The following is a 26,933-nucleotide window of genomic DNA, read 5'->3' as shown; positions in this document are numbered from 1 at the left end:
AATTTAGAGGCAGGTATTGGCGGTGAGTGTAAAACACGCAGGATTCCTGTCTTGGTGGAGCTGGGGAGACAGACATAAAACAATCACACAAATGAACTAATTACACGTTGCCACGGAGAAAAGGGTTGGGAACTCAGTGAGGGGCTCCGAGGGCAGGGCCTGACTTAGGTCGCTGAGGACGGGCTCCCCGAGGGAGTGGCGTTTAAGTTGAAACTCGAAGGACCAGGAAATTCTCCATTTCCCCATGTGCCTCACCTCTCTTTAGTCTGGCTTCCATCTGTCCACCTAAACAGCTCTTGCTAAGGCCCCCAACGGCTTCCCTCTGACATTTTTCTGTCCTTTTACTTGACCTTTTCGTAGCACTCAACGCAGTTGACCACTCCCTTCTAGAGACGCGGTCCTCCCTTGGCGTCTCTCTAGTAAGCGCCTCCTCATCTCTTTCTCCCTTGGCAGGTCCGTCTCCTTAGTGCCTGGACGGCCTCGCCGCGAGCCGTAATTGTGAATAACAGCGCAGTCCTTTTGAGTCATAAGGCGTGTGTACAAGTGAGCACATCTCCCAGCCCCTCTTCTCGCTTTCAAGGCGCTTTATAAAACCGCGAATATCAAACTTTTCGGCTCCAATAGAGACTCCTTTTTCTCTGGCGGACGGCGCCTGCCCACGCTCCGGGAATGAACGCCTGAGGCACGGGAGGAGGCGGGTGTCGGGCCCCGCACCAGCCAACCGCAGCCAGGCCCGCCTCCGCCACGTTTCCTACACCACCGCCGCCGCGCCGGAGGTGAGCCCGCCCCGCTTCCGCGAGCGCCCCAGGCCTTCCAGTCCTCCACCGTCCCAGCATCCCCTGCGCCCCACCGTACAGAGCGGCTTCCGGCGTCGGTGGTGGAGGTGGGTGAAGAAGGAGCGGGCTCTCGCCGCTCGCTCTCACTCCCTCGCGCTCTCTCGGGCAACATGGCGGCCGTGGAGGAGGCAGCGTCCTCCGGGAGCCTCCTGAATGGCGACCTGGATCCAGACGACAGGGAAGAGGGAGCTGCCTCTACGGCGGAGGAGGCAGCCAAGAAAAAAAGACGAAAGAAGAAAAAGAGTAAAGGGGCTGCCACAGGTAAAGCGAGTTTTATGTTTTTCCCAGGGATGGCCCGAACGACTCGGCTCAGGCCCGGCGTGGGTGTCAGGGACCGGGGACTCGGAACCCTGGAGTGGACTGATTTCCCGGGACTGAGCGCGTGGCGAGGCCGGGCTACAGAGTCGCAGCCCCGCGGGGAGGCGGCTTCTCCTCCCGTGGGCCTGGAGAGCTGGTGGAAGCGTCGGGAGGGAGAGCGGGATCGGGTCGCTCAGCTTCCCTTGCGGAGCTCGCTCTGGGGTCGGTAGGCCGGGAGCCCCTGAGTTGCCAGAACTCGACTCCCACGCAGACTGTGCAGCGGACGTGAAGCCGTGCACCGCGCCCAGCCCTGCCCACCACCTTCCTCGCGGTTTGGCGTCCTGAAAAACCTGCTTCTGACCGCGCGGCCCGCCGCCGCTTTGCTGGAGCATCCCGGTACTCCCTTTCGCAGACGGTGCGGGTGAAGTGGCCAAGTCCGAGCGCCTGGACCGCGCCTCACCCCGCCATCCCAGTTTACAGAGGGGTTTTTGGTGCGGGCTTCACTTTTGGGGGTGTGTGTATGCCCACGCGCTCATGTCACTGAGTTGTAATTGCAGAATGTGGGGCGCGGGGGGGTGGGGGGCGGGTGTGTGTGCGCGCGCGCGCGAATTTTCACTCGTCTAATCCCACGGCATCATCAAGCGTGAGGGTTTTTAGGCCTGAATTATAATGGCATTGCAGGCGGTCTAGGATAGAGGATCCATTCTGTGGCTCAGAGTCGAACTTCTCCAAATCCACTGGTAAGGCAGGAAAACAGCTAAAAACTTAACACTTGGGTTATATTAAGAGTTATTTTTATTTTGAGAAGTCAGTGTGTTTTTGTTGCACTAGGTCTTTCATTTTAGGAAAAATTATTTGCACCTGTTTCATTTTTAGGAAAAAAATATCTCTACCTGTGAAAGCCATAGAAAGAATGAAAGAAAACTGGAGAGGCCAGAAGTGATGAGCGTGGAGTTGAGAGAGGTTGGAGAGGGTTAATCTGTCTGAAACGTTGATTAGATGGGAGTTGAAGAGGGAGAGTTGCAGGTGCTGAGACACTCCCAGAACACAAGTTAATCCCAGGACACAGGCTAGTTAGTGGCTCTTCCTGGCTTTCAGATGAAGTCCAAGCTCTTCAGTTTGGTCTTTAAGGTGCGTTCAGCAGACTGACCCTAATTCATGTTTAGCAGGACATTCCCAATATGAATGTTCTGCAAAGGCCAAAATGTCACTTTATTATGTACTACCTCATATTACTATCTTTCTGCACACGCATATTCCTCCTCTAGCTAGATTATAATCACTGCCAGAGCAGGGGCCTGGTCTTATGCTTAGCTGTTCAAGAATTTTTTGTTTTAGTAATGGAATGTCTTTTTCTATTTATTTTGATTTTACCTAGCCCAGCTTGACAACTTTTTTTCTTCATGAATCCCTGAAGGCCCCCAGTGTCCCACAGAAATCCTCTTCTTCACTAAGGTCTTCAGCATTCATTGCCTATCTTAAGTACCTGTTTGGTTAGTAAAGTATTTGTTGTAGTTTAATTGTTAAATACTTTAAAAAGTTAAAACTACTTAAGTATAGGGACCAACTCACACTTTTGCTTAACCTTTAGCTGCTATCACAGAGAATGTATTTTGTTGAATGGACAATACTACTTAGATTTGGGGGACTTTTCTTTGTCATTAAATAAATTCTGTTAATGTTCACAATAATATTTGTTTTTGTTTCCTAAACACCTATCAGGAAAGGGCTTGTGTGTTCTTCACTATCTGTAGAACATATTCTAGTGTTAAAGTATCTTTATTAGATTTGATTTATGCTATTATATTTGATTAGCAGGGCAACAGGAACCTGATAAAGAATCAGGAGCCTCAGTGGATGAGGTAGCAAGACAATTGGAAAGACAAGCATTGGAAGAGAAAGAAAGAGATGATGATGATGAAGGTAAATGATTAATTTGGTATTTGTGGTTATAAAAGCAAGAAAATATGACGTTCTTTAATCATTTTTTTAATCCTCACCCAAGGACAGGGGTCCTCAAACTATGGCCCGCGGGCCACATGCAAATACAAATATTGTATTGGTTCCCGTTTTGTTTTTTTTACTTCAAAATAAGATATGTGCAGTGTGCATAGGAATTTGTTCATAGTTTTTTTTTAAGCTATAGTCCGGCCCTCCAACGGTCTGAGGGACAGTGAACTGGCCCCCTGTTTAAAAAGTTTGAGGACCCCTGCCCAAGGACATGCTTTTATTAATTTGAGAGAGAGACGGACAAAAAAAACACATTAATGTGATGTAAAAGTGAAACATTGATTGGTTGCCTCCCACGTGTCTTCAATCAGGGCTCAAACTCCCAACCTGTGCCCTGACTGGAAATGGAATCTGCCACCTTTCGGTGTATGAGACTATGCTCTAACCCAGTGGTCGGCAAACCCCGGCTCTGAGCCACAGGCGGCTCTTTGGCCCTTTGAGTGTGGCTCTTCCACAAAATACCACGTGCGGGTGCGCACGTACAGTGCGTTTGAAAATTTGTGGCCCATGTGCAGAAACAAGTACACAAGACGAGTGTGGGTGGGAGAGTTGGAAGGGGTCGACCTCAGCGAACGTACCTCAATCAGATTGAGGACGTTTTTAGCAAAGGCCAGCTTAGGAGTACCCTAATTAAGTTAATAACAATGTACCTACCTATATAGTTTAAGTTTAAAAAATTTGGCTCTCAAGAAATTTCAATCGTTGTACTGTTGATATTTGGCTCTGTTGACTAATGAGTTTGCCGACCACTGCTGTAACCAATTGAGCCACACTGGCTAGACTAGGGGTGGGCAAACTTTTTGACTGAGGGCCACAATGGGTTTTTAAACTGGACCGGAGGGCCGGAACAAAAGCATGGATGGAGTGTTTGTGTGAACTAAAATAAATTCAAAGTAAACATCATTACATAAAAGGGTAAGGTTTTTTTTTTTTTTTTTTTTTTTTTTTTTTTTTTTTAGTTTTATTCATTTCAAACGGGCCAGATGCTGCCCGCGGGCCGTAGTTTGCCCATGGCTGGGCTAGGGCATGACATTCTTTAAACAAAATCTACTTATTTGTCCATATAGTCTATTATTTTCTGACTTCTTAATTGACAATAAAATAAAACCTCAGTGTCACAGATACAAAGGGAAAGAAATTTATTAGCAACTCTTTAAAAAGTTGGATATGTTGAATGATTGCTCAAACAATACAGTTTGCAACTTTTAAAAATATACTTAGGCCCTAGCTGATTTGGTTCAGTGGCTAGAGAAGCGGTGGGCAAACTATGGCCCGCGGGCGGATCTGGCCCGTTTGAAATGAATAAAACTAAAAAAAAAAAAAAAAGACCGTATCCTTTTATGTGATGATGTTTACTTTGAATTTATATTAGTTCACACAAACACTCCATCCATGCTTTTGTTCTGGCCCTCTGGTCCAGTTTAAGAACCCATTGTGGCCCTCGAGTCAAAAAGTTTGCCCACCCCTGGGCTAGAGCCTCAGCCTGTGGACTAAAGGGTCCCGGGTTCAGTTTCAGCCAAGGGCACATGCCCGGGTTGTGGGCTGGATCCCTAGTAGGGGGCATGCAGGAGGCAGCCAATTGGTTTTTATATATATATATATATATATATATATATATATATATATATATATATATATATATATATTTTTTAATGTATTTGGTAAAAGGCTAAGTAGTGGGTATTAATAGGATAAAATTGAAGGGTTGTTTATTTAACTTTTATTTAACTAACATTTATTGAACAACTAATATCTGCTATCCTAGGATACTTTCACATGCATTCGTATTTTACCCGTGCAAATAAAGTAGTTGCTCTTCTCAGGAAACTATATGATTTTCCCAATGTGATACAGCTAGTATGTGTAGAATAGAACCAGAATTTCAAACCTAGCACTTGACTCCGAGTCTATTCCTTTCACTCTCTGTACCAAAGCTACTTTTTTTTTAATTCTCAGAGGAGCATATTGGAGTGCTTCTGAACTCTATTATAAATTCCCTGATCCTAGTTCCTTGTAGTATTTTGGTGCTGTTAGATTTGTGTAAACATGGCAAGTCTTAGAATTATAGGAATTGATGCTATCGGTAAGACAGTGGAGGGAGTCATTAATTAAAAGAACTGTTCTATAGCATCTTTTGGCAGAGGGGGAGATAGGGCTTTCCCATTCTCAATTATTTACTGTTTTGACCTATTGCTATACCTCAAGCACTGCCAGCTTGAGTTTTTGCCTTTCAATCCTTAAAACAAATATCTGCTATATTTTAATTATTGTGTTAGGGTAATGCAGAGCAGTTTTTTTTTCCTCTAGATAGGTATGTTCTGCCTTCAAAAAGCTTACAGTCAAAATTTGGTTTAAAAAGTGCCAAGATTACATGGAATAGTTGGCTTTTTGACTTCTTTGAGCAAACCTCTTGTTCATTTTACCTTTCCTTATGCTTCAGATTAAGAACATATTTTGAGCTCTTAAGAAAGGGTTTTTTGTTTTGTTTTTTTAATATATTTTTATTGATTTCACAGGGAAAGGGAGAGGGAGAGAGAGATAGAAGCATCAATAATGAGAGAGAATCATTGATTGGCTGCTTCCTATGTGCCCCCCGATCAAGCCCACAGCCTGGGCATGTGCCCTTGACTGCAATCAAATCTGGGACCCCTCAGTCCGCAGACTGACGCTCCAGCCACTGAGCCAAACCAGCTAGGGCAAGAAAGGGTTTTATAAATTCAAAGTAATATAATAAGTTGCTGTAGACCTTTTATATGTAGAATATCACAGTACTGATCTTGAGTGTGCCTAGTTCCATTGCACCTCTACAAAGTTGTGTGACTCTTGGCATTGAAGGGGAAACTTTTGCTTGTCAGATTGGAAATCTTCAATGTATTAAAGAAGATTTTAGTTTTCTCCAATTTCATCTAATTGTTTTTCCAATTCATTTCAATAATCAGTTTCAACCAGTAGTACTAATCTGGTGTGAGAAGTCTTTGAGTGGATGGAAAGCTATTATTTCAGAATCTTTGTTTTAAGGAAAGCTGGTGGTGGAGAGACAAAACCTAGAGGTGAAAAGATAAGCTACAGTTAAGTTTATTGGTATTTGGAGATGGAATTGGCTGAATGCTGAAGAAGTCTCATTAATTAAGAGAACTACTCTACAGCATCTTTTGGCAGAGGGGGAGATAGGGCTTTCCCATTCTCAATTATGGGACGTTAATAAAACCAAACAGAAGGAACCATTGGGGGCGGGGGGGGGGGCGGGGGAGGGGGTGGAACAATATTGTGAAAGTCTTCAGAGTCTAATGAACAATGCATACTGGTCATATAAGATCCATTGAGGGAGGCTTTGAGCACTTTTATAAGAAGAATGTTATGAAAAAAAATTTCATATATAATCTTCATATATATTCACAATTGTTAAAAAAGAGGATATATATAGGAAAGATAGGAAGATCATTTTGGAGATCACAATAGTTTATGCATGTGGTATTAAGTTGGTGGTTATAAATGAGAATGAGAGTGAAATATTGACGATCAACTGCCTCCTGCAAACCTCCCACCAGGGATCAAGCCTGAAACCAGGCATGTGCCCTGACTGGAAATCGAACTGGCAACCTTTTGGTGCACAGGACAGTGCCAGCCAACTGAGCCACATTGGCCAGGGCTCAGGGTAATACTTGTGAGAGTCATCAGTTGTATATATATCAGTAGTTCACTACTTTTTTTTGGTGAGTAGTATTTCAAATTTGTTTATCCATTTACTGGTTGATGGATATTTCTAGTTTTTGTCTATTTCAAATAAAGTTACTGTGAACATTTGCATACAGGTCTTTGTGTAGACATGTTTGCATTGCTCCTGGGTAAATAAATACCTAGGAGTAGGGTTGTGGGTCATATGTTAAGTGTATGTTTAATCTCATAAGAAACTCTTCCCAAATGTCTACCATTTTTCATTCCTGTCAGCAGTGGTGGAGAGTGCCAGGTTCTTTGTATTCTCATAAGCACTTGGTATTGTTAGTTTAAAAGTTTTAGCTTTTGTAATAGGTGTGTGGTGGTATGTCATTGTGGTTTTAATTTGCATTTCCATAACTGATGATGGTGAACATCTTTTCATATTTTTATTTGCCTTTCGTGTATCTTTAGTGAAATGGTTTCCTCTTTTGTCCATTTTTCAATTAGATTATGGCAGCGGTTCTCAACCTGTGGATCGCGAACAATGAAAATACATCCTGCATATCAGATATTTACATTTTGATTCATAACAGTAGCAAAATTACAGTTATGAAGTAGCAACAAAAATAATTTTATGGTGGGGGTCACCACAACATGAGGAACTGTATTAAAGGGTTGCGGCATTAGGAAGGTTGAGAACCACTGGATTATTGTCTTAGTGAATTATAATAGTTTTTTATATACTCTTGATATAAGTTCTTTATCAGATACATATGTTTTACAGATATTTTCTCCCATGCTGGTATTGTTTGCAACAGAAAAGGTTTCAGTTTTGATGAGGTCCAAGTTATCTATTTCTTTTCCTTTATTAGTCATGGTTTTTTTTTTGTTCTATCCAAAAAGCTAAATAATTACTATTATGAAGATTTTTCTCTTACGTTCTCTTAAGTTTTATACACTTTTCACTGTTATATTTAGGTCTATAGTCTCTTTAAAATTAATTTTTGTAGGTAGTGCAAGGTAGAGATTAAGGTACCTTTTTTGCATATGGATGTCCAACTGTCATTCAACAAATATTAATTGATTTGGACACAAATAAATATGAACAGTTTCTGCCTGTTAAGAATATCCTGGGATGCTGTAAAAGAAAAACATCTAGAAACCAAATTGCAGCATGGTATGTTGGGTGGAATTATAAGCATATTTAGTTTAATATTCAGATCTTGGCTCTACCACCATCCTGGCACCAGGGTTCAATAAATGGTGGCTTGTATACTTCTTGAAGCATTTTAGGTTGAGTCTAGTGCAGCCGTGGGCAAACTACGGCCCGTTTGAAATGAATAAAACTATTGAAAAAAAAGACCGTACCCTTTTATGTAATGATATTTACTTTGAATTTATATTAGTTCACACAAACACTCCATCCATGCTTTTGTTCCTGCCCTCCGGTCCAGTTTAAGAACCCATTGTGGCCCTCGAGTCAAAAAGTTTGCCCACCCCTGGTCTAGTGTATGTAGCAGTAAGCTAGACATTAAATGTTGTTCCAGAGCAAAGGCTATCTTGTTTAATATTCTGTCCCTTTTGCCTCTCACTTAAGAACCCAGATACATTTGTTGGATGAAAGGTTACAGTTAAGATTGTAGTGCAGAATTATATGAATTGATTGTCTGACACATGAGGAAAACGAAAATTGTGTTTCTAAAAGATTCCCATGTTATTTTTGTTAGGCTTTTGCATCTTCAAACCAGTAATGAGTAAGTCAAGCAAAATTTGTGTTTCCACTGTGTGCTTGTTATTTTAGAGCAGTGGTTCTCAACCTTCCTAATGCTGCGACCCTTTAATACAGTTCCTCATGTTGTGGTGACCCCCAACCATAAAACTATTTTCGTTGCTACTTCGTAACTGTAATTTTGCTACTGTTATGAATTGTAATGTAAATATCTGATATGCAGGATGTATTTAGGCGACCCCTGTGAAAGGGTCGTTCGACCTCCAAAGGGGTCGTGACACACAGGTTGAGAACCGCTGTTTTAGAAGCTCAAACAAAAGGAATTGAAATTTTGTAAGTCAAATATTGGCAATTTCCTAACACTCAATCCAGCGGTCACCACCATCGGTCACCACCATTGGTGGTCCGAGAGGTCCGAAAGGTTGGGATCCGCTGACTCAATCCACTTAAAGCATTATATCATTCTTCCTCCTCCCTCTTTGCTAAACTGCTGTTTCCTGTTTCTCCATTGGGCAAAAATAAAAATAAGATAAAATAGACTAAAAGAACACTTTTTTATTGAATAGACTAAATATTTACCACCTGCTAAGGCACTTTTCTTAAGAAATGGTTCCTCTAGCCCTTGAGAAACTTACAAATGAATAAGGGGTCAGTGTAAACCAGTGATTATAATGTTTTGTGATAGTTATAATAGAAGAATATAGTAGGTAGCATGGTGAGATAATTTCTATTACGGCTCCTGCCTGTCAGCCCGGGAATAAAAATGGAGCTCTTTAAGCAGAAAAATGTAAGTAGTCATTTGATACTGTTTTATGGGTGTGGCTTTCACTATCTCAAATGATTGATGTTAGATGAATTACTGCCATGAGGTAAAACATTTAAAAGAATATTATAGGGGGAAACATACTATTAAACTGTCAACTTCTAATTAAGTCAGTATTCTATTTATCCGTCATAGCAATGTGACTTGTGGGTAGATTAGCGTACTTGAGAAATAATTGTTGAAATTTATTAAGTAGCATTTTTAGAAATTCAGACACTTAAGTCTATGTTTTATACCTTTACTTAAAATGTTTTAAGTCACTTTTTTATCTTGATCATAATAATATCCTCTATAATTTCTCAGAGTTCAAGGGTATGAGCATGGGCTTCATAGAAGGTTGTTATAAAAACCGGCAAGCAGATCTTGGCTGGTTTGGATACTTTTCTGCCAACTATTTTTTGAAATAGTTCTTGACTTTTATTTTTAGGCATCAGAGAATCTGAGAACTCTGAAACTAGGAAGTGTATAATATGCCCTCTTCTTTTGCATACAATTTGACTCAGAAGGAGAACACTTTGTTTAATCACAACTATGCAGGATAAGATAAAATGCGAGGCCCCAAATACCCGCACTGGGTTATATTTTTGGTCCAATTCTGCCATTTACCAGTTGGGATTATCTTAGGCATGTCCCTTAAACACTCTTTGTTACCTTATAGGGTTGCTTTCAGGATCACATGTGGTCATGAAAACACAAGTGTTTAACTGCAAAACATATGTAAATTGTTAACTAGTATTTTAGCTGAAGTCACACAGTTGTTATTGGTATTAAACTAACACTAGTTATTTTTCCTAGTTTTTTTAAAAAGATGTCTTTTAATATATTTTTATTTAAAAATACCTTATCAGCCCTGACCGGTTTGGCTCAGTGGATGAAGCATTGGCCTGCGGACTGAAGGGTCCCGGGTTCGGTTCCGGTCAAGGGCATGTACCTTGGTTGCGGACACATCCCCAGTTAGGGGGTGTGCAGGAGGTAGCTGATCAATGTTTCTAATTCTCTATCCCTCTCCCTTCCTCTCTGTAAAAAATCAATAAAATATATTTAAAAAATTAAAATACCTTATCAGCGTTTCTTTTAATAGAGTAAGTCAAACTAAAGGGAGAGGGAGAGAGAGATAAAAACATCAATCATGAAAGAAAATCATTGATCAGCTGCTTCCTGCACACCCCCTACTGGGGATTAAGCCTGGCACCTGGGCACATGCCCTGACTGGGAATCAAACTAATCTCCTGGTTCATGAGTCCGCGCTCAACCACTGAGCCACACCGGCCAGGCAGTTGACTAGTGCTTTTGATTACACAAGTCAAATTCTGATACTTAAAGCTAGCAATATAAGAAATCATAAAAGTATTAGGTCAACTTTGTCACATGCTATTTCAGATGCAGTGTATATGTCTATACACCTGACTGCTTGCTTCTTCCTTCAGTTTAAATGAATATGCATTTGAAATTGTCTTTTCTTAGATGGAGATGGAGATGGAGATGGAGATGGAGCAACTGGAAAGAAGAAGAAAAAGAAGAAGAAGAAGAGAGGACGTTAGTGTCTTAAGTTAATCTTACTTGACAAATTAGAAGTGGTTATTAATCAGTGGGTTTGAAGTTGCTTAAGATCTTGGGATATGTCAGGGAAATAAATTTAGGCTTACTAGAGGTAGGACTTAATGATATAAATATTTTGCAAGTACTTTGGTGTAACAACCTTGATGTCATTTTTTTTAGCTGATATTCAGCTAAGGGATATTAATAATAGATTGGTTGAAGTTACTGCAGTTAGGGATGAAGTCTTAAAATCTTGAATAATTCAAATAATGAGTCTGGGGATGACTAAAGTACCACTATGTGGTAACAGGGTAAACAAATTTTGCAGTTCACCTGCCAGCTTTGAAATTGTGAAATTCTTAATATTTAATGAAGAGCCCCATTATTTAAAATTTGTGCATATGGTGAAATTCTATTAATAATGTTTATATTACACTTATTTCAGATTTACTTAAAATATCCTACTTGTGTTTGTTTTTGAAAATGGCATAATCAAACATCTTCAGGGACCTAAAACTCTATTAGGCAGACTAAAGAGGATGACTAAAGAGTATTGGGGAATAAAAGTTGGGTTGAAAATCAGAACAGTTATTATCTTAGACGAGCCAGCCCCCTTGAACTATTGGGAGCCAGTGAGTTCTGGTTATATCTTTTAAATCTTTCAGGCTAAAATTTTATGAATCAGAATATTGGGGACTTGACTTCCCTTTTTATCTCTGTGTTGCAAGAAATACTTAAATTATTGTTTAAGAAAGATAATGGCTCTGCCAGCCATTTTCCTGATATGTCTCCAGGTAGAGATGGGATAGTCTTCTTCCTATTAGGCATGCAGCCATGTTAGATCCTTCTATTCAAAGACGTCAGTCCTGCCCCTAGTGTAGTCTGTATTTAATGAACATAGGTTACTTGTATTCCAGAAATCTAGAGATTATGATATCATATTTCTTCGATTCAAAAATTGTTAAAAGTGTGCCCGTGAGACATGTATTACCTGACAATGGCTTGAGATAATATCTGTTTCTCTAAATACTCTAAAATTGTTCCCTAGTGAAGGTACGTAAATGGGGAGGAGTGTTAAGGGGCTGCCTTGTATTTGCTCTTGGTAGAATTCTTCCACTGCCACCAGCCTTTATTGTGCCTCCTCTGAGGATATTGTTGAACTTACTGTTGTTATATTTCTTTATGAGCACTCTCAAGAGAGTTTTTTGTCTGGTCTTAATGTTAGGAATAATTGCGCTTTTCCTGAGTAATGACTGTGTTTCATCTCAGAAACATGAACTATGCAAATAACCTAGAGTTTTTTTATGTTTTGTTTTTTATTTTTTTACTAGGGGCCCGGTGCACGAAATTCGTGCACTGGGTGTGTGTGTGTGTGGGGGGGGTGTCCCTCAGTCCAACCTGCCCCCTCTCACATACTGGGAGCCCTCAGGCGTTGACCCCCATCACCCTCCAATCGCAGGATCGGCCCCTTGCCCAGGCCTGAGGCCTCTGGCTGAGGCGTCCGGCCCGGGCAGTGGGGACCCGGCAGCTGCAGCGGCCCCGCGATCGTGGGCTTCGCTTTAGGCCCAGGCAAGGGACCCCTAGCTCCCGGGACTGCCAGCTTCGACCGTGCCCAGCTCCCATCGCTGGCTCCACCCCTACTTCCTGCTCTCACTGGCCAGGGCGGAAAAGGCACCTGATTCTCTGATCATGGCTGGGGGGCAGGGCAAAGGCGGCCCCAGGGTTTACGATCACTGTCAGTGGCAGGGGGCTTCTTCCTGCTTTCCCTTTCGCCTCCCTGCATTGTGCCTACATATGCAAATTAACCGCCATCTTGTTGGCAGTTAACTGCCAATCATAGTTGGCAGTTAATTTGCATATAGCCCTGATTAGCCAATGAAAAGGGTAGCTGGTACGCCAATTACCATTTTTCTCTTTTATTAGTGTTGATTCTAAAAGGCCTAGAGCCAAATCTATGGTTTTGTATTGGCCTCATTTCAGGTTCTGTTTTATGTTCTTACCATGTTTTGATTTTTGCTCTCTCATTTACTTTGATGCCTCTAATTTGTGTTCTTTAGATATCCTTGTAGACCAGTGGTTCTCAACCTTCTGGCCCTTTAAATACAGTTCCTCATGTTGTGACCCAACCATAAAATTATTTTCGTTGCTACTTCGTAACTGTAATGTTGCTACTGTTATGAATCCTAATGTAAATATCTGATATGCAGGATGGTCTTAGGCGACCCCTGTGAAAGGGTCGTTCGTCTGCCAAAGGGGTCGCGAACCGCTGTTGTAGACTATCATTTATCACTTCTGGAATAAACCAAGTAATGTACAAGGGCAGTTTATTATCCTCATCTAGAAAGTGAGAGAATTATAAGTAATAGTTAATGATAACTGTAGTACAGATTATTTTAATTATCCATTGTTTTAGATTAGTGGTCAGCAAACCGCGGCCCTTTGGCCCTTTGAGTATGGCTCTTCCACAAAATACCACATGTGGGCACGCACATACAGTGCAATTGAAACTTCTGGCCCATGCGCAGAAGTCGGTTTTCAGCTATCTGAGACAAGTATACAAGACGAGTGTGGATGGGAGAGTTGGAAGGGGTTGACCTCAGCGAACGTACCTCAATCAGATTGAGGACGTTTTTTTAGCAAAGGCCAGCTAATTAAGTTAATAACAATGTACCTACCTATATAGTTTAAGTTTAAAAAATTTGGCTCTCAAAAGAAATTTCAATCGTTGTACTGTTGATATTTGGCTCTGTTGACTAATGAGTTTGCCAATCACTGTTTTAGATAATTGAATATAGTACATTATAATTTTCAAAGGTTATACAAAATTTCATCTGGTTCTTCATCTTATAAATAGGGAAACAGGCTTGGCACATTTAGCCATTTGTCCAAGTCACAGCTAATAAGTGGTAAAGGCTAAACTTCGACTCTGATTGATATTTTGATTATAGATTTTTTTATGTTTTCTCTAATTATCTCTTTGAATCCTTTAATTTGTGGACAATATAAAAAGCATCTTTATCAGATTTGTAGATGAGATGAAGCTGAGGGTGATGAGATAATACTTTGGTTCACCCAAAATGAATGTTGGGAAGATATTGACTGCCTCTGTTGTCAGGAGCGCAGTGCCAAATGTCAGGAGTTTAAAACGGGATTATTAAATTTTAGTGTAAAGCTAAATTAGATGACCTCTACGGTTTTTTTAAATTTTAAATTCTAATATTCTCTCTTAGGAGAAACATAAGAAAGTGTCTTCAAGTTTACTTGCCCATAGAAGCCATTTAAACCAGTTAGCTAACAATCATGATATTGAGCATTTGGGTTAAAGGAGGAAACCAAAAAAAGTGGTTTCATAGATAAATGATTTGGTTCAATAAACAATCATTTTTATTTATGCATATTATTTTTCTCTCCTTGCAGAACAAAAGAGCAAAATATGTGTTAAAACTTTAAAAGATCTATAACATAAGATCAGTAATAATCCAAAGGAAACCACATACTTCAACTTAGTTGATAAATGCTGCAGGTATATATTGAAGGTCATAAAATAACCCATGCAGCTTTCTGGCATTCCTTGGATACAGCATTTGTTACTAAAGGCAGTTCTTCATGTGATAAGAACTATACCACTAGTTCTTATATATATTTGGGGGAAATTTTTAGAAAACAACTTTCTTAGCTATCTTTTAAAAGCATCTTGAAGCTCTACTGGCGTGGCTCAGTGGTTGAGTACCAACCAACCTATGAACCAGGAGATCACAGTTCTATTCTTAGTCAGGGCACATGCCCAGGTTGCTGGCTTTGATCCTCCGTAGGGGGCATGCAAGAGGCAGCCAATCAGTGATTCTCTCATCATTGATGTTCTCTCCCTTTCCCTTCCTCTCTGAAATAAATAAAAATATATTTTTTTAAAAACCAAAACAACAGAACATCAAAGCATCTTGAAGCACTGGTGTTTTTTAGTATATAGTTTGGGAAATACTGTTCTTAAAACATATGCTAGGCATTAACTTTTTTGAGTATTGGGAAATTTGTGTATGGCTACCTAAAGTCTTTGGGTACTGGCACTGAGTATGTATACTCTTAACTTTATACCTATTATAACCTTGAAATAAGTTTTTAAACTTGTTTTATTAACATACAACAGCTTTATATTTCTACTTTATTGCTATAAGATTTCTTACTTTCTTGTTGCTGCTTTTATTTGTATTTGTGAAAGCCAACCTCTATATGCTATCCCATTTCCAGTATAGTAAATGAAGACAAAAACATTAGAAGTGTGCTTTCTTCCAAGGTATATACTGTTTAAATATATAATGGAGTCTTGAGGAATTGAATATTTTTATTCCCAAGCTATAGTAAATCAGAGAGGAGGTGACCAGCATGGTATTTTTAACTATAAGGAGACAAACATCAAGGAGGTTCTTTAAAATCAGGACATACCACAACCATTAGGAACTGAGAAAAACTGTAATAACTGCTTAATTTTATTTCCAACTACAGAAGTTAATGCTTTATTTGTATCTCACAGCAAAAGTTCAAACAGACCCTCCCTCAGTTCCAATATGTGACCTGTATCCTAACGGTGTATTTCCCAAAGGACAAGAATGCGAGTACCCACCCACACAAGATGGGTAAGGATCATAAAATAACTTCCAGTTTGACTTTTGAAAGTTGTAGTTTAGCAATAAAGCAGATTTAATTTTTCTCCACTACCTTAATAAGAGCTTGTGAATTTGTTGCAGAGAAAATACAGTAGAAGCCCTATTATCCAAAATGATTGAGACCAGCAATTTGGTTAATCAAAAAAGTATGTTAAAAGTGGGATTACAAAAAGCAAAAATCCTATATAATAAAAGGCTAAATGCAAATTGTCCCCTCGGGAGTTCCACCAGGAGACCAAGAGTTCGATTGCTTGCTATGACATACGCTGACCACCGGGGGGGGGGGCGGGGGTGGCACTGAACATGGCAGGTGACCAGTGGTGGCGGGAGGGCGCTGAGTGGGTGAGGGAAGGAACAGGCGGGGAGGTCAGGATGCAGGGAACCTGATCGTCCCTGATTGCTGGCCAGGACTAGAGACCCTACCTGTGCACAAATTTTGTGCACTGGGCCTCTAGTGTTTATTGATAAAAGTTAACTTAAATATTTGGTTTTCATCATTTTTAGGATAAATTTGCATTGGACTCCACTTTCTCCCCCATAAGTCATGTCCATAATGCATTGCCTATGAGTCTATTTTATTTTGAATTTCTATGAATAAGTAAGTAATCTGAGAGCTGATGCCTGTCTATATCTTTACATTTTTTTTCCTAAAACCATTTATAATTCTTTACTTAATTTGACAGAAGTATTTTTTGATGACTTGCCTTTATTGAGATTTTTCTGAGTAGTCAATTTAGTTTTCATAGAAACAATTTTTTAAATGAAATATATATAATTAAATAACATAATTATAGTAGTAACTGCAGGTGACTTAAATAAGTTTTGGGAACAAATCACCTAAATTCTTGGAAGTATTCTGAAAGGATATGTGTTTCCACTGGTTAGCAGACACATAAAGGCATTATGCAGACTGGTTAACACATTGCGTACCGCATAGAAATCTCTAAGACATATGCCAGTTTTGGGGCAAACTGCACATTATTTAAATCATAATGCACTTTAGGTGTTGTTTTTCAATAATTATAACATTTTTATTTACAAAAACAAACAATTAAAGTTCCAAGTACTTTTTTAACGTATGGTACTGCGTGAAACATTTTCCTCTATGAAGAGGGACCAAACAAAATTTACATAAGTATCTAGATTTGCTCCTTTTTCCATGGGAGTGAAAAATGAGAACACTCGTGAGCAGTCCTTACCAGATGGCGCGCGAAACACGAGAAAACTCCCGAGCAGTATGAAATGTGTTAAGAATATGGAAGCTAGGGCTAAACTATCTGCATTTGAATCCTAGCTCTAACACTATCTTTTTGACTTGGGCAAGTAATTTATCATGTCTATAGTTTTATTTCCTCATCTGTAAAAATAAAAAAAAAAGTGGGGCACTTCATAAGGTTGTTGTAAGGAATAATAACATATGCAAAGCACTTAGCAGAGTAACAGACACATAGTAAGCATTAAGTGTTAGCTGCTATTCAGAATAGGAACTTGTCATTTGCTGATACTCAGAATACAATGGGAATTAGTCACTATGTTTACAGAGGGAGTCAAGAGCATTGGTTAATTGAGTGGTTGCAATAGTTGGCTAAGAAAGCTTCTACTGTAGCATTGTTTTTTGTTGTTGTTTTGTTTCTCTCTTAGAGTGGAAGGGAACAGGGAGGGGCAGAGAGAGAAAAAGAGAAATATTGATGTGAGAGACATAGATTTGTTGCCTCCCACAGGCGCCCTGAGGGCAGGGATCAAGCCTGCAATCCAGGTACTTGCCCTTGACCTCGAATTAAACCCAAGACCTTCCTGTGCACAGGCCAATGCTCTAACCACAGAACCAGGGCAGGTTTTTGTTCGTTTGTTTGTTTTTGTTAATTAGAAAAGAGCATGATGTTATATTTTTACTGCCTTCCTTGTTCCCAGTACTCATAGGGAATTAGCCTGTAAAGTTGGGGAATTTTATGGTATAGGCATCTTTTCTTTAAATTGAATTCATCAGTCAATATCCTATCTTGATGCATCTATTTAAAAAATGTACAGACACATAATTTTACATTAATTACATAAATTTTCATGGTACATAGGATGTGATCACATTTATCTTTAAATAAAAATTTTTAAATTTTTTTTTTTTTTTGCTTGTTCCCTCTTCCTTCCCTTCCTTCCAGACCCATGTAAGCATCTAGCAGGTAGCCTTCCATATTTTTTATGCTCATATATGTGTTAACTATGTCTGTTTATATAAGGAGAGTGTTTTGGTCATTGCTTGTTTACAAAAATGAAATCAGGCATACTTTTCCTCCACCTTACTTTCCTCATTCAGTACTACCCTTTAAAGTTCCTCTATGCCCTGATTGGTTTGGCTCAGTGGATAGAGCGTCAGCCTGAGGAGTCAAGGGTTCCAGGTTCGATTCCAGTCAAGGGCATGTACCTTGGTTGCGGGCACATCCCCAGTAGGGGGTGTGCAGGAGGCAGCTGACCAATGTTTCTCTCTCATCGATGTTTCTAGCTCTCTATCCCTCTCCCTTCCTCTCTGTAAAAAAATCAATAAAATATATTTTTTTAAAATAAAAAAATAAAGTTCCTCTAAGTCAGAATAGCTCTGTAATTCTTTTGAATGGTTTCATAATATTATTCTATGGTGTGAACATATTCTTTATTTCACCATTTTCTAATTGGTGAGCATTTACTTTGTCTCCAGTATTTTTTGCTATTATAAACCATCCTATATAATAAAAGGGCAATATGCAAATTAACCCTAATGGCTGAACGACCCAGAATGACCAGTCACTATGATGCACACTGACCACCAGGGGGCAGACACTTAACGCAGGAGCCGACCCCGGTGATCGGTGTGCTTCCACAGGGGGAGCTCAACTCAACCACAAGCTGGGCTGATGGCTGCGAGCGCAGCAGCAGTGGCGGTAGCCTCTCCCGCCTCTTCGGCAGTGCTAAGGATGTCTGACTGCTGAGTGGGCCTAAGCTGTCAGTCAGACATCTCCCGAGGGATCCCGGACTGCCAGAGATCCCCTGGGGAGTGGGCCTAAGCCGGCAGGTGGACAATCCCCCAAGGGCTTCCGGACTGCCAGAGATCCCCTGGGGAGCGGGCCTAAGCCGGCAGGTGGACCATCCCCTGAGGGGTCCCGGACTGCGGGAGGGCTGAGGAACCTCCCCCCCGCCCCCCACAAATGCATGAATTTTTATGCACCGGGCCTCTAGCTCTGTATTAAACATCTCATTTATGTATACGTGTGTGTGTGTGTGTGTGTGTGTGTGTGTGTGTGTGTACACCCCTCCTTATGCTTTGGTAGTTTTACTATGTGACTGTTTTCCAAGAGGGAGATTAATGAATCAAAGAATATTTTAATACTTTAATTTATGATTCCCAGACTGCTAATGATTTTGAGCATCTTTTGCTTATTGTGCTTATTGGCTTTGCTCTTTTGCTCTTCCAGAAGTTTTAAATACATAAATACAGAATGCTTATATTTTATACTTCTGGGTTCCTAGCAGTCTTAGATTTTCTCAAACTCACTATTTTTGTATTTCATTACATTTTTAATTGGTCTGGAATTTTTTAAGTAAGGTTTGGAATGCTTCTTTCTAAATGAATAGACAGTTGTGTTAGAATTATTTATCCTATTCAATTTAGAATTGATTATTAATTTATCCTATGCAATTGAACAACCATCTTGTCATGTATCTCTCTATATAAAAGCCCAGTGACTGAACAGCGGAATGACCAGAATGGCCGGTTGGTCAACCAGCTGCTATGATGTGCACTGACCACTAGGGGGCAGATGCTCAACGCAGAAGCTGCCCCCTGGTGGTGAGTATGCTCCCATAGCAGGTCAGTCCCTGCAGGCCACGCCCTCCACCAGTGCACGAATCTGTGCATCGGGCCTCTAGTTCTTATATAATGGAATTATGTGTTTTGTGGGTGTTTTTTTTTTAATATATTTTTATTTTTTACAGAGAGGAAGGGAGAGGGATAGAGAGCCAGAAACATCGATGAGAAAGAAACATCGATCAGCTGCCTCCTGCACACTCCCCACTGGGTATGTTCCCGCAACCAAGGTACATTCCCCTGACTGGAATCGAACCTGGGACCCTTGACTCCGCAGGCCGACGCTCTATCCACTAAGCCAAACCGGTTAGGGCTGTGGGGTTTTTGGGTTTTCTGTTTTTTTGTTTTATTTTTTAGAGAGAGGAAGGGGGAGAGAAACATCAATTTGTTGTTCCATTTTATTTATGCATTCATTGGTTGATTTTTGCACGTGTTCTGACTGGAGATTGAACATACAACCTTGGTGTATCAAGACTGTGCTCTAACCAACCAACTGAGCTACTCAGCCAGGGCTGGAATTACATGTTTTTGATCTGTGGTTTGGAATCTGTAAATGCAGAAGACTGAATTAAGCAATACATGGTTATTTTACTGCTCGGTGGTCAGGCCCCCCAGACCCCATGTTGTTCAAGGCTCAACTATATATTCTCGTGTATAATGGAACCAGTTTCTGTATTATTTATTCTCTTCCTTTGATCTGCTTGTCTATTCCTGTGCTAATACTATTTTTATTTCCTAAACTTTATACTATTTTGATAATTTGATAAAATAGTCTTATCTTCTCTGCCACACACCCAAACACAGTTCCTTTGCATACTTTTCTTAGCTATTTTGTCATATAATCTTAACACACACACCCAAGAGAAATGTCCTTGTTAGAATTCTCATCAGAATTGCATTACATTTATGTATTTGTTTTTAGAAAATTGGCAGTTATGTCACATTGTCTTTATCTAATGTCATGAAATATTTTCCCACTTATTCTCATTTTTTTTTTTTTTCTGGTAGGTTCTGTCCCATTCTTGTTAAGTTTATTATATATATTTTTAAATGTGGAACACTTCACGAATTTGTGTCATCCTTGCGCTGGGGTTATGTATTTTTCCAACTTGAGTATATGTGCTGCCAAAGCAAGCATGTTAAATTTATTCTTGACTGTTTTCTGGTATTGTACTGATGTGAACAAGGAGTTTTTATTTCTACCTCCGTTTCTAGATGTTTATTGCTAAAGTGGAGGAAAGCCATTGGTTTCTTATAGTTGTAACAGATTGTTAATATTTTATATCACTGTAAATTGGTGGAATATTTGAAGTAATGTTAAGAAAAGCAGATTTTGGCCCTAGCCAGTTAAGAGCATTGGCCCTCGGACTTAGGGTCTTAGGTTTGTTTCGGGTCTAGCACGTACTTCGGTTGCAGGCTCGATTCCTAGGGCACATGCAGGAGGCAACCAATCCATGTGTCTCTCTCACATCATTATTTCTCTCTCTGTCTCTTCCACTCTCTAAAATTCAATGAAAAAAATATCCTTAGGTGAAGATTAATATCTCTTGGGGTGATACTTTTCTTAAATATTGAAAGCAATGCTATATGCTGTCCTAGAGAAATACAAAAGAAATTAAGGTATTGTTATGTTTGCTTTTTGATAACTCAGTATTTGTTGACATTCATACAATCAGTTTTGACTATTTGCAAATAGGTCAGAATAAATATTCTTATAGATTTGGTAAAATTAAATAGATTTTTATATCTTGCCTCATTGTTTTTAAATAAACTGATTGTAAATTGCTTGAATTATCACAAAGAACTCAACTGTAACTACCACCCATGTTGAGTACATTGCTTTATTTTAAAATAATTTAATACTTCACAGGAATAATTCCATACTGTGAGAATATTACAAAGAACTCCCGTATACTTTTCACTTAGATTCTTAACATTTTGCAACTTTTATTGTTCTGTCAATGAAATATGACAATTATACATACTCTATATAATATAAAATAACATTCCATTTTTTCCTTGGAAGATAAAAGGCAAATGGAGAAAATGTTTCATTGGTGAATTTGTATGCATACTATTTTTCTGATTGATTTGAGAGTAGATATCACTTAGGTAAGGTATTATCTAGTTTTTTTGGTTTATCAATACTTTTTTTTCTTCTCGTAATTACTAATTTGTGGGAAACTAATTTGTGAATATGAAAATATCTCATTCCTATGTTGTCCTCCCATGTAGCATCCATTGATGATCTTTGTCTGAATCCATTTTTATTTTTTATTGATTTCAGAGAGGAAGGAAGAGGGAGAGAGAGAGAGAAAAGAGAAACATCAGTGATGTGATAGAATCATTGATTGGCTGCCTCCTGCGTGCCCCCTACTGAGGATCAAACCTACAACCTGGGCATGTGCCCTTGAACCTGGGACCCTTCAGTCTCTAGGCCGATGCTCTATCCATGGAGCCAAACCAGCTAGGGCTGAATCCATTTTTATTACACTGGTTGTTGCCCTTTTAAAAAATACAACATTCTATGTTTATTTCCAGTGTTACTAAAAGTTTTTTAAACCAATTTTTTAATGGCTGTAATGCTATTCTATTCTGTATCTGGCTTAACTTTATTAGTTATTTCCCTATTTTTGAATATTTATATTGACTTCAATATTTTATTAGGAAAATTCCTGTGATGAACATTGTAGTATGTTAATTGGAACTGGTTTTTCTCTTATTCTGGATATCTAGAAGTAGAATGAAGTATTATTTTTAAATTCTTTATTTCTAAATTTAGTAGACAATTTTTTGGGGAAAATGTTAATTTTACAAGCCATACATACCCAGTATAGAATAGTTAGTAAATACAGATTAGCAAAAAGAAGAAAATAGAAGTCTCCTTAATTCTGCCAGTGAATTACTAGTAAAATCACTGTTAACTTGTTAATATTTCTTCCTCTAACAGCTCTCATATAAATACCTAGGACTCTTTTTCAAGGTAGACTTATATCACAATATCATTCCTTTTAAAATTTGTTTTCATGTTAGTAAAGAAACCAACAGTATTTCTAATAGCTGAATAATTTTGCACATCTGTGTGCATATCATAATTTGTCCAGTTTTCTCTTATTGGACTTACACTTTATTTCTAGTTGCTTACTATTTTTTTTCTTTTATTCTAGTTGCTTACTATTATAAATGATGGAATAAATACCTTTGTTGGGATAAATATCTTTGTTGATTTCAACTTTTATAGTGAATTCCATAAGAAAGGGTGAAAGTGAACTCAATACCCAGATTGAAAAGTGCTTATTAACATTTTGCCCTGTGTGTGTGTATGTATGTGGTTTTTTGTTGTTGATCTTTTTCTTTTGGCTGGGCCATTTAAAAAGAAGTCTTATTTTGAGTCCTTACTTCTAGAAACTTCAAGTATCGCCCTAGAATTAGAAATTCTCTAAATTATTACAGCTAAGTATATTAACAGTAACTTCCCAGTATCATGTAAATAATTACCTAATGTTCATATTTAGAATATTTTTCCTGTTGTCCCTGGAACATCTTTTTAGTTATTTTTCCTCCTAAACCAGGATCCAATCAAGGTTCATACATTGCATATGATTAGAATCCCTACCTTCATCTCTTCAATTGAACTGGCTTTTTTAAGAGATCAGGTAATTTAAAAAATCTCATGTTCTGGGATTTCTCCCATTGTTTCCTTGTGGTGTCATTAAACTTTTTTCTGTTTCTGTATTTTCTGTAAACCGGAATTAGTTGAAAAGGCTTACATTAGCATTATACTAAATATATTTCATAGGGATATATTATAAGTGACATTAAAATACTTCATATTATACCATAGTCTGTTGCATCAGATGTAATTTCAGATTGTTCATTAGTTTATCTGTATTTAATCACTTGGGTAATATGAAGACCATCGTCCCTGTTTCTTTTTTTTAAAGATACTTTTTTCTTTTTGCAGTTAACATGTAATCTATGGGGTAGTTTGGAACCATTGGAATATCCTTGTCTTTAACAACCTTTCACTTAGCTATTTTAGTATTCATTGATGATCCTTTATCAGTAATTTATTCACTGTATTGCAGTGAATTTCTAATTCTGTCATTTCTTTCTTTTCTTTTTTTTTTTTTTTATCCTCACCCTAAAGCATGTTTATTGATTTTAGAGGGACAGGGAGAAACATCAATGTGAGAATGAAACATTGATTAACTGCCTCTTGCACGCCTCCTACTGGAGATCAAGCCTGCAACCCTTCAGTGCGTAGGACTGACCCAACCAGCTGAGCCACACAAGCGAGAGCAGCGGTTAAATATTATTTACAAGACAGGTGTCAGGCTGGATTTACCTGCAGGCCACATAGTTTGCCAGCCACTAACTTAAGGCCATAGGAATAATTTGAAAGCATCACTTTCATACTAAGTATAATGTATATACCTCCGTGATCACTGCGTTTGTGAACTATACAGTATTTTTTAAATTATTTTATTTCAGAGAGTGGGAGAGGAGAGAAACATCAATTTGTTGTTCCACCTGTTTATGCATTCACTGGTGGTTTCTTATATGTGGCCTGACCAGAAATCGAACTCAAAACCTTTGCATATAGTAGGGACAGTGCTCTAACCAACTGAGCTATCTAGCTAGGCCTTATGTATTCAGTATTTCTTAAGAATGTGTGAAAGGATAACTTTTTCAAAGATTTTCATTTGAAAACAGTTTTCAAAATGTACTGCTTAAAGGCAATCAGTGGATTTCCTCATTCCCAGATACTGAAAAAAAATGTTACTCCTAGCAATTTTAAAATGTGAGCCATATCCTTCAAGGAAGATTACCATACACACACACACACACACAGTTAGAAAACTCCTGCAAAAGCCATAATATCTTATGCTTTGAGGAATATATATATGCAGATTTCCAGGTCAAGTCTTTGTGTTAGTACTTGCCCTACTGGTGACGTTAAATGCTAAATTTTGGTGTGCTCTTTTGAATCCTCTTATTATATATATTACCTTGAGTGGAATGATGACTTTTTCTCCTACCTGCTTGGTATCTAGGACTCTTCTGACTTTTCTGGTTCTCTCGTTTTGTGTTATTTTCTGTGGCATGGTATTAGTATTCTGACTATGAATGCAATCTCACTTGATTTTTTTTAAGATTTTTGGAAAGTATTTATTATGATTTGGCTTGATTATAAGTGTTTGACTACTTGTATTCAGAAGTTATGCTGACATTTAGTGAAAGAAATTAAATATGTAATATTTTTATCTAAAATGTCTTAATTAGTATATTTTTATCTCAGGTTTTATGTTTATTGTGCTGTTTCTTAAATTACTAATACTATGCTATGTGTACTATAAAGGCGAACAGCTGCTTGGAGAACTACAAGTGAAGAAAAGAAAGCCTTAGATCAAGCTAGTGAAGAGATTTGGAATGATTTTCGAGAAGCTGCAGAAGCACATCGACAAGTTAGAAAATATGTTATGAGCTGGATTAAGCCTGGGATGACAATGATAGAAATCTGGTAAAAGGAATATGATTTTGTAAGAACATGAGAAAAATAATTATTTTTTAGAGTTGACTTTTCAGTTGTAATGTTTGGCTTTCATTACTACTTTAAATGAAGGTTCTAGAAACGTCTTCTAAATTCTTGTAATGTTGATGTAACGAGGAAACCATTAGAGGCATTTATACTTCACCCATCCTATTTTGTATTCACGTACACTCATGTGCAAATGCACTCATTATTCTTATTTTTTGTCCTAAACTCTATTGGTTTCCTATCTAGCAGTTCATATTAAATTAAAAGTCTTGGACACAAAACATTCATAATGTAATGAAGAAACCAATAAAAGAAATTATTTCTTTAGTTTCCTGTTGAGAAATAATTAGCTGTAAGAGCAACCTAATTCTCTGATTCATATTTCAAAATATGCAACATTGAGCAAATAAAGTGTAATCAGCATTTAAATTAGTCTATGTCAAGAATGTTACCTATTAGGAAACTTAAGTCCTCTCATTTCATTTCTCCAGATTTCTAGTGGAATTAAGTTTTTTATCTTTTAGAGGTGCGCTACTATTTTTATAGCTTCAGGGAACTGTTACTCACATTCAGAAAGTGCTCAGATTATTTCCAGGAAGTAATTTAAGAGAGTTTTATTTAACTTTCTGAACATGATGAACTAACTATAAGGTTTATAAGGTTATACCTTATATAAAATGTCAAAGTAAACAAATTTTGTTTTTATTTTTTAGCGAAAAATTGGAAGATTGTTCACGAAAGCTAATAAAAGAGAATGGATTAAACGCAGGCCTGGCGTTTCCTACTGGGTGTTCTCTCAATAACTGTGCTGCCCATTATACTCCCAATGCTGGTGACACAACAGTATTACAGTATGATGATATCTGTAAGATAGACTTTGGAACACACATAAGTGGTGAGTTCTTAGAAATAATTTCACCCCACTCCCTAAAAGGACTAGTCTTATCTATGTTGGATGGGGCAGGGCTATAGGTGCTGAGCTCCCAAATTTTCTTCTTGATGCCTCACTTTTTAATAGAGCTGTGTTGAGGTAGATTTTGAAATTGGCTTTAAAGCCTCCTACTAAATGGAGTATAATAAAAGCCGTCAGGTAATTGAAGTTTACCCTTTGTATCAAGGCATGAAAAATATTATCCTACATTTCTTCAGTTATTATTTCAGACATTTATTCATATAACATCAACTGTTTACTTAGAACCTTTAAGTTTACCAACGTTTATACTTGTTAGCTTTTCTGCAAGTATCGTTTTATCTCACTTTGACAGGTGAAAAGTAAAGCTTAAATTAAGTACTTACCTAAGCTTTTATTAAATTGAAGAAGCTGGAATGATGGTTAGCATCGTGGGGACCTACACATATTCTCTGCCTGGATTGCTGTTTCTTAGTTCCCTAGGCTTTTCTAGCTTTGATTGGTTTCTGTTTATATTTTTGCCTAACTGCCTCAGTGATACTGAATTAGTGCTATCTTGAAGTAATATGTACTACCACTGGAATTATCTTTTCATCCTGAATCCTTCATATAACTTAATAATTTTACTTTTTTCCCTTTGGTTATGAGTGCATACTTAGAGTGCTGCTTTCATTTGAGCCCATCGTTTTATTTTCCTGTTAACTAGCAAGGATAAGCAATAGAGTAGATGCTATAAAATAGAGAAATCAATTAGCTGATAAGTAAATTTAAATGAGAATTTTTTCTTTCAGGTAGGATTATTGACTGTGCTTTTACTGTCACTTTTAATCCCAAATATGATACATTATTAAAAGCTGTAAAAGATGCCACTAACACTGGAATAAAGGTATGTGAACTGTAATCACTATTTCATTCAACATATTTTGAGCACATTATATAAGCTGTTGAGGGTGTTTGAGTTATGTAAGACTACTCCACTGCCCTTAGGGTTTTAAGTGGGTAATTATATAATGTACCAAAGGTTTTTATAGAGAAAGTTACAGTGTACAAAGCAGTTTTGAAGTTAAGCTAATGTAAAATTCTGCGCTTTGAAT

At 38.4% G+C, this 26,933-nt stretch overlaps 2 protein-coding genes across 8 annotated transcripts in view; one reads left to right on the top strand and one right to left on the bottom strand.

Annotated features, from left to right (window-relative positions):
- LOC132227162 (uncharacterized) overlaps positions 1 to 654 on the bottom strand; it is a 46,284-nt gene extending 45,630 nt beyond the window's left edge. For all 4 annotated transcript variants that reach the window (XR_009451140.1, XM_059681950.1, XM_059681952.1 and 1 more), the window contains exon 1: positions 256 to 654. The gene's annotated coding sequence lies outside the window, so the exon portion shown is untranslated. The remainder of the gene's footprint in view (positions 1 to 255) is intronic.
- A 194-nt stretch (positions 655 to 848) lies between these two features.
- The window catches only part of METAP2 (methionyl aminopeptidase 2), a 35,702-nt gene continuing 9,617 nt past the window's right edge, over positions 849 to 26,933 (top strand). The window contains exons 1-7 of one of the 4 annotated variants that reach the window (XM_059681949.1): positions 849 to 1,097; positions 2,952 to 3,056; positions 10,823 to 10,888; positions 15,420 to 15,522; positions 24,750 to 24,911; positions 25,643 to 25,824; positions 26,631 to 26,725. In XM_059681949.1, coding sequence (XP_059537932.1) covers positions 947 to 1,097; positions 2,952 to 3,056; positions 10,823 to 10,888; positions 15,420 to 15,522; positions 24,750 to 24,911; positions 25,643 to 25,824; positions 26,631 to 26,725 — 864 coding nt within the window. In that variant the 5' untranslated portion in view covers positions 849 to 946. Of the gene's footprint in view, positions 1,098 to 2,948; positions 3,057 to 10,816; positions 10,889 to 15,419; positions 15,523 to 24,749; positions 24,912 to 25,642; positions 25,825 to 26,630; positions 26,726 to 26,933 lie in introns of all 4 variants that reach the window. The other 3 variants (XM_059681947.1, XM_059681948.1, XM_059681946.1) reach the window with 3 other exon arrangements.

The sequence above is a fragment of the Myotis daubentonii genome, chromosome 2 (genome assembly GCF_963259705.1).
Source record: "Myotis daubentonii chromosome 2, mMyoDau2.1, whole genome shotgun sequence".
In the NCBI taxonomy this organism is placed as follows: Eukaryota; Metazoa; Chordata; class Mammalia; order Chiroptera; family Vespertilionidae; genus Myotis; species Myotis daubentonii.
The sequence above is the reverse complement of the archived record's forward strand: the minus strand, read 5'-3'. Positions and strand labels throughout refer to the sequence as shown.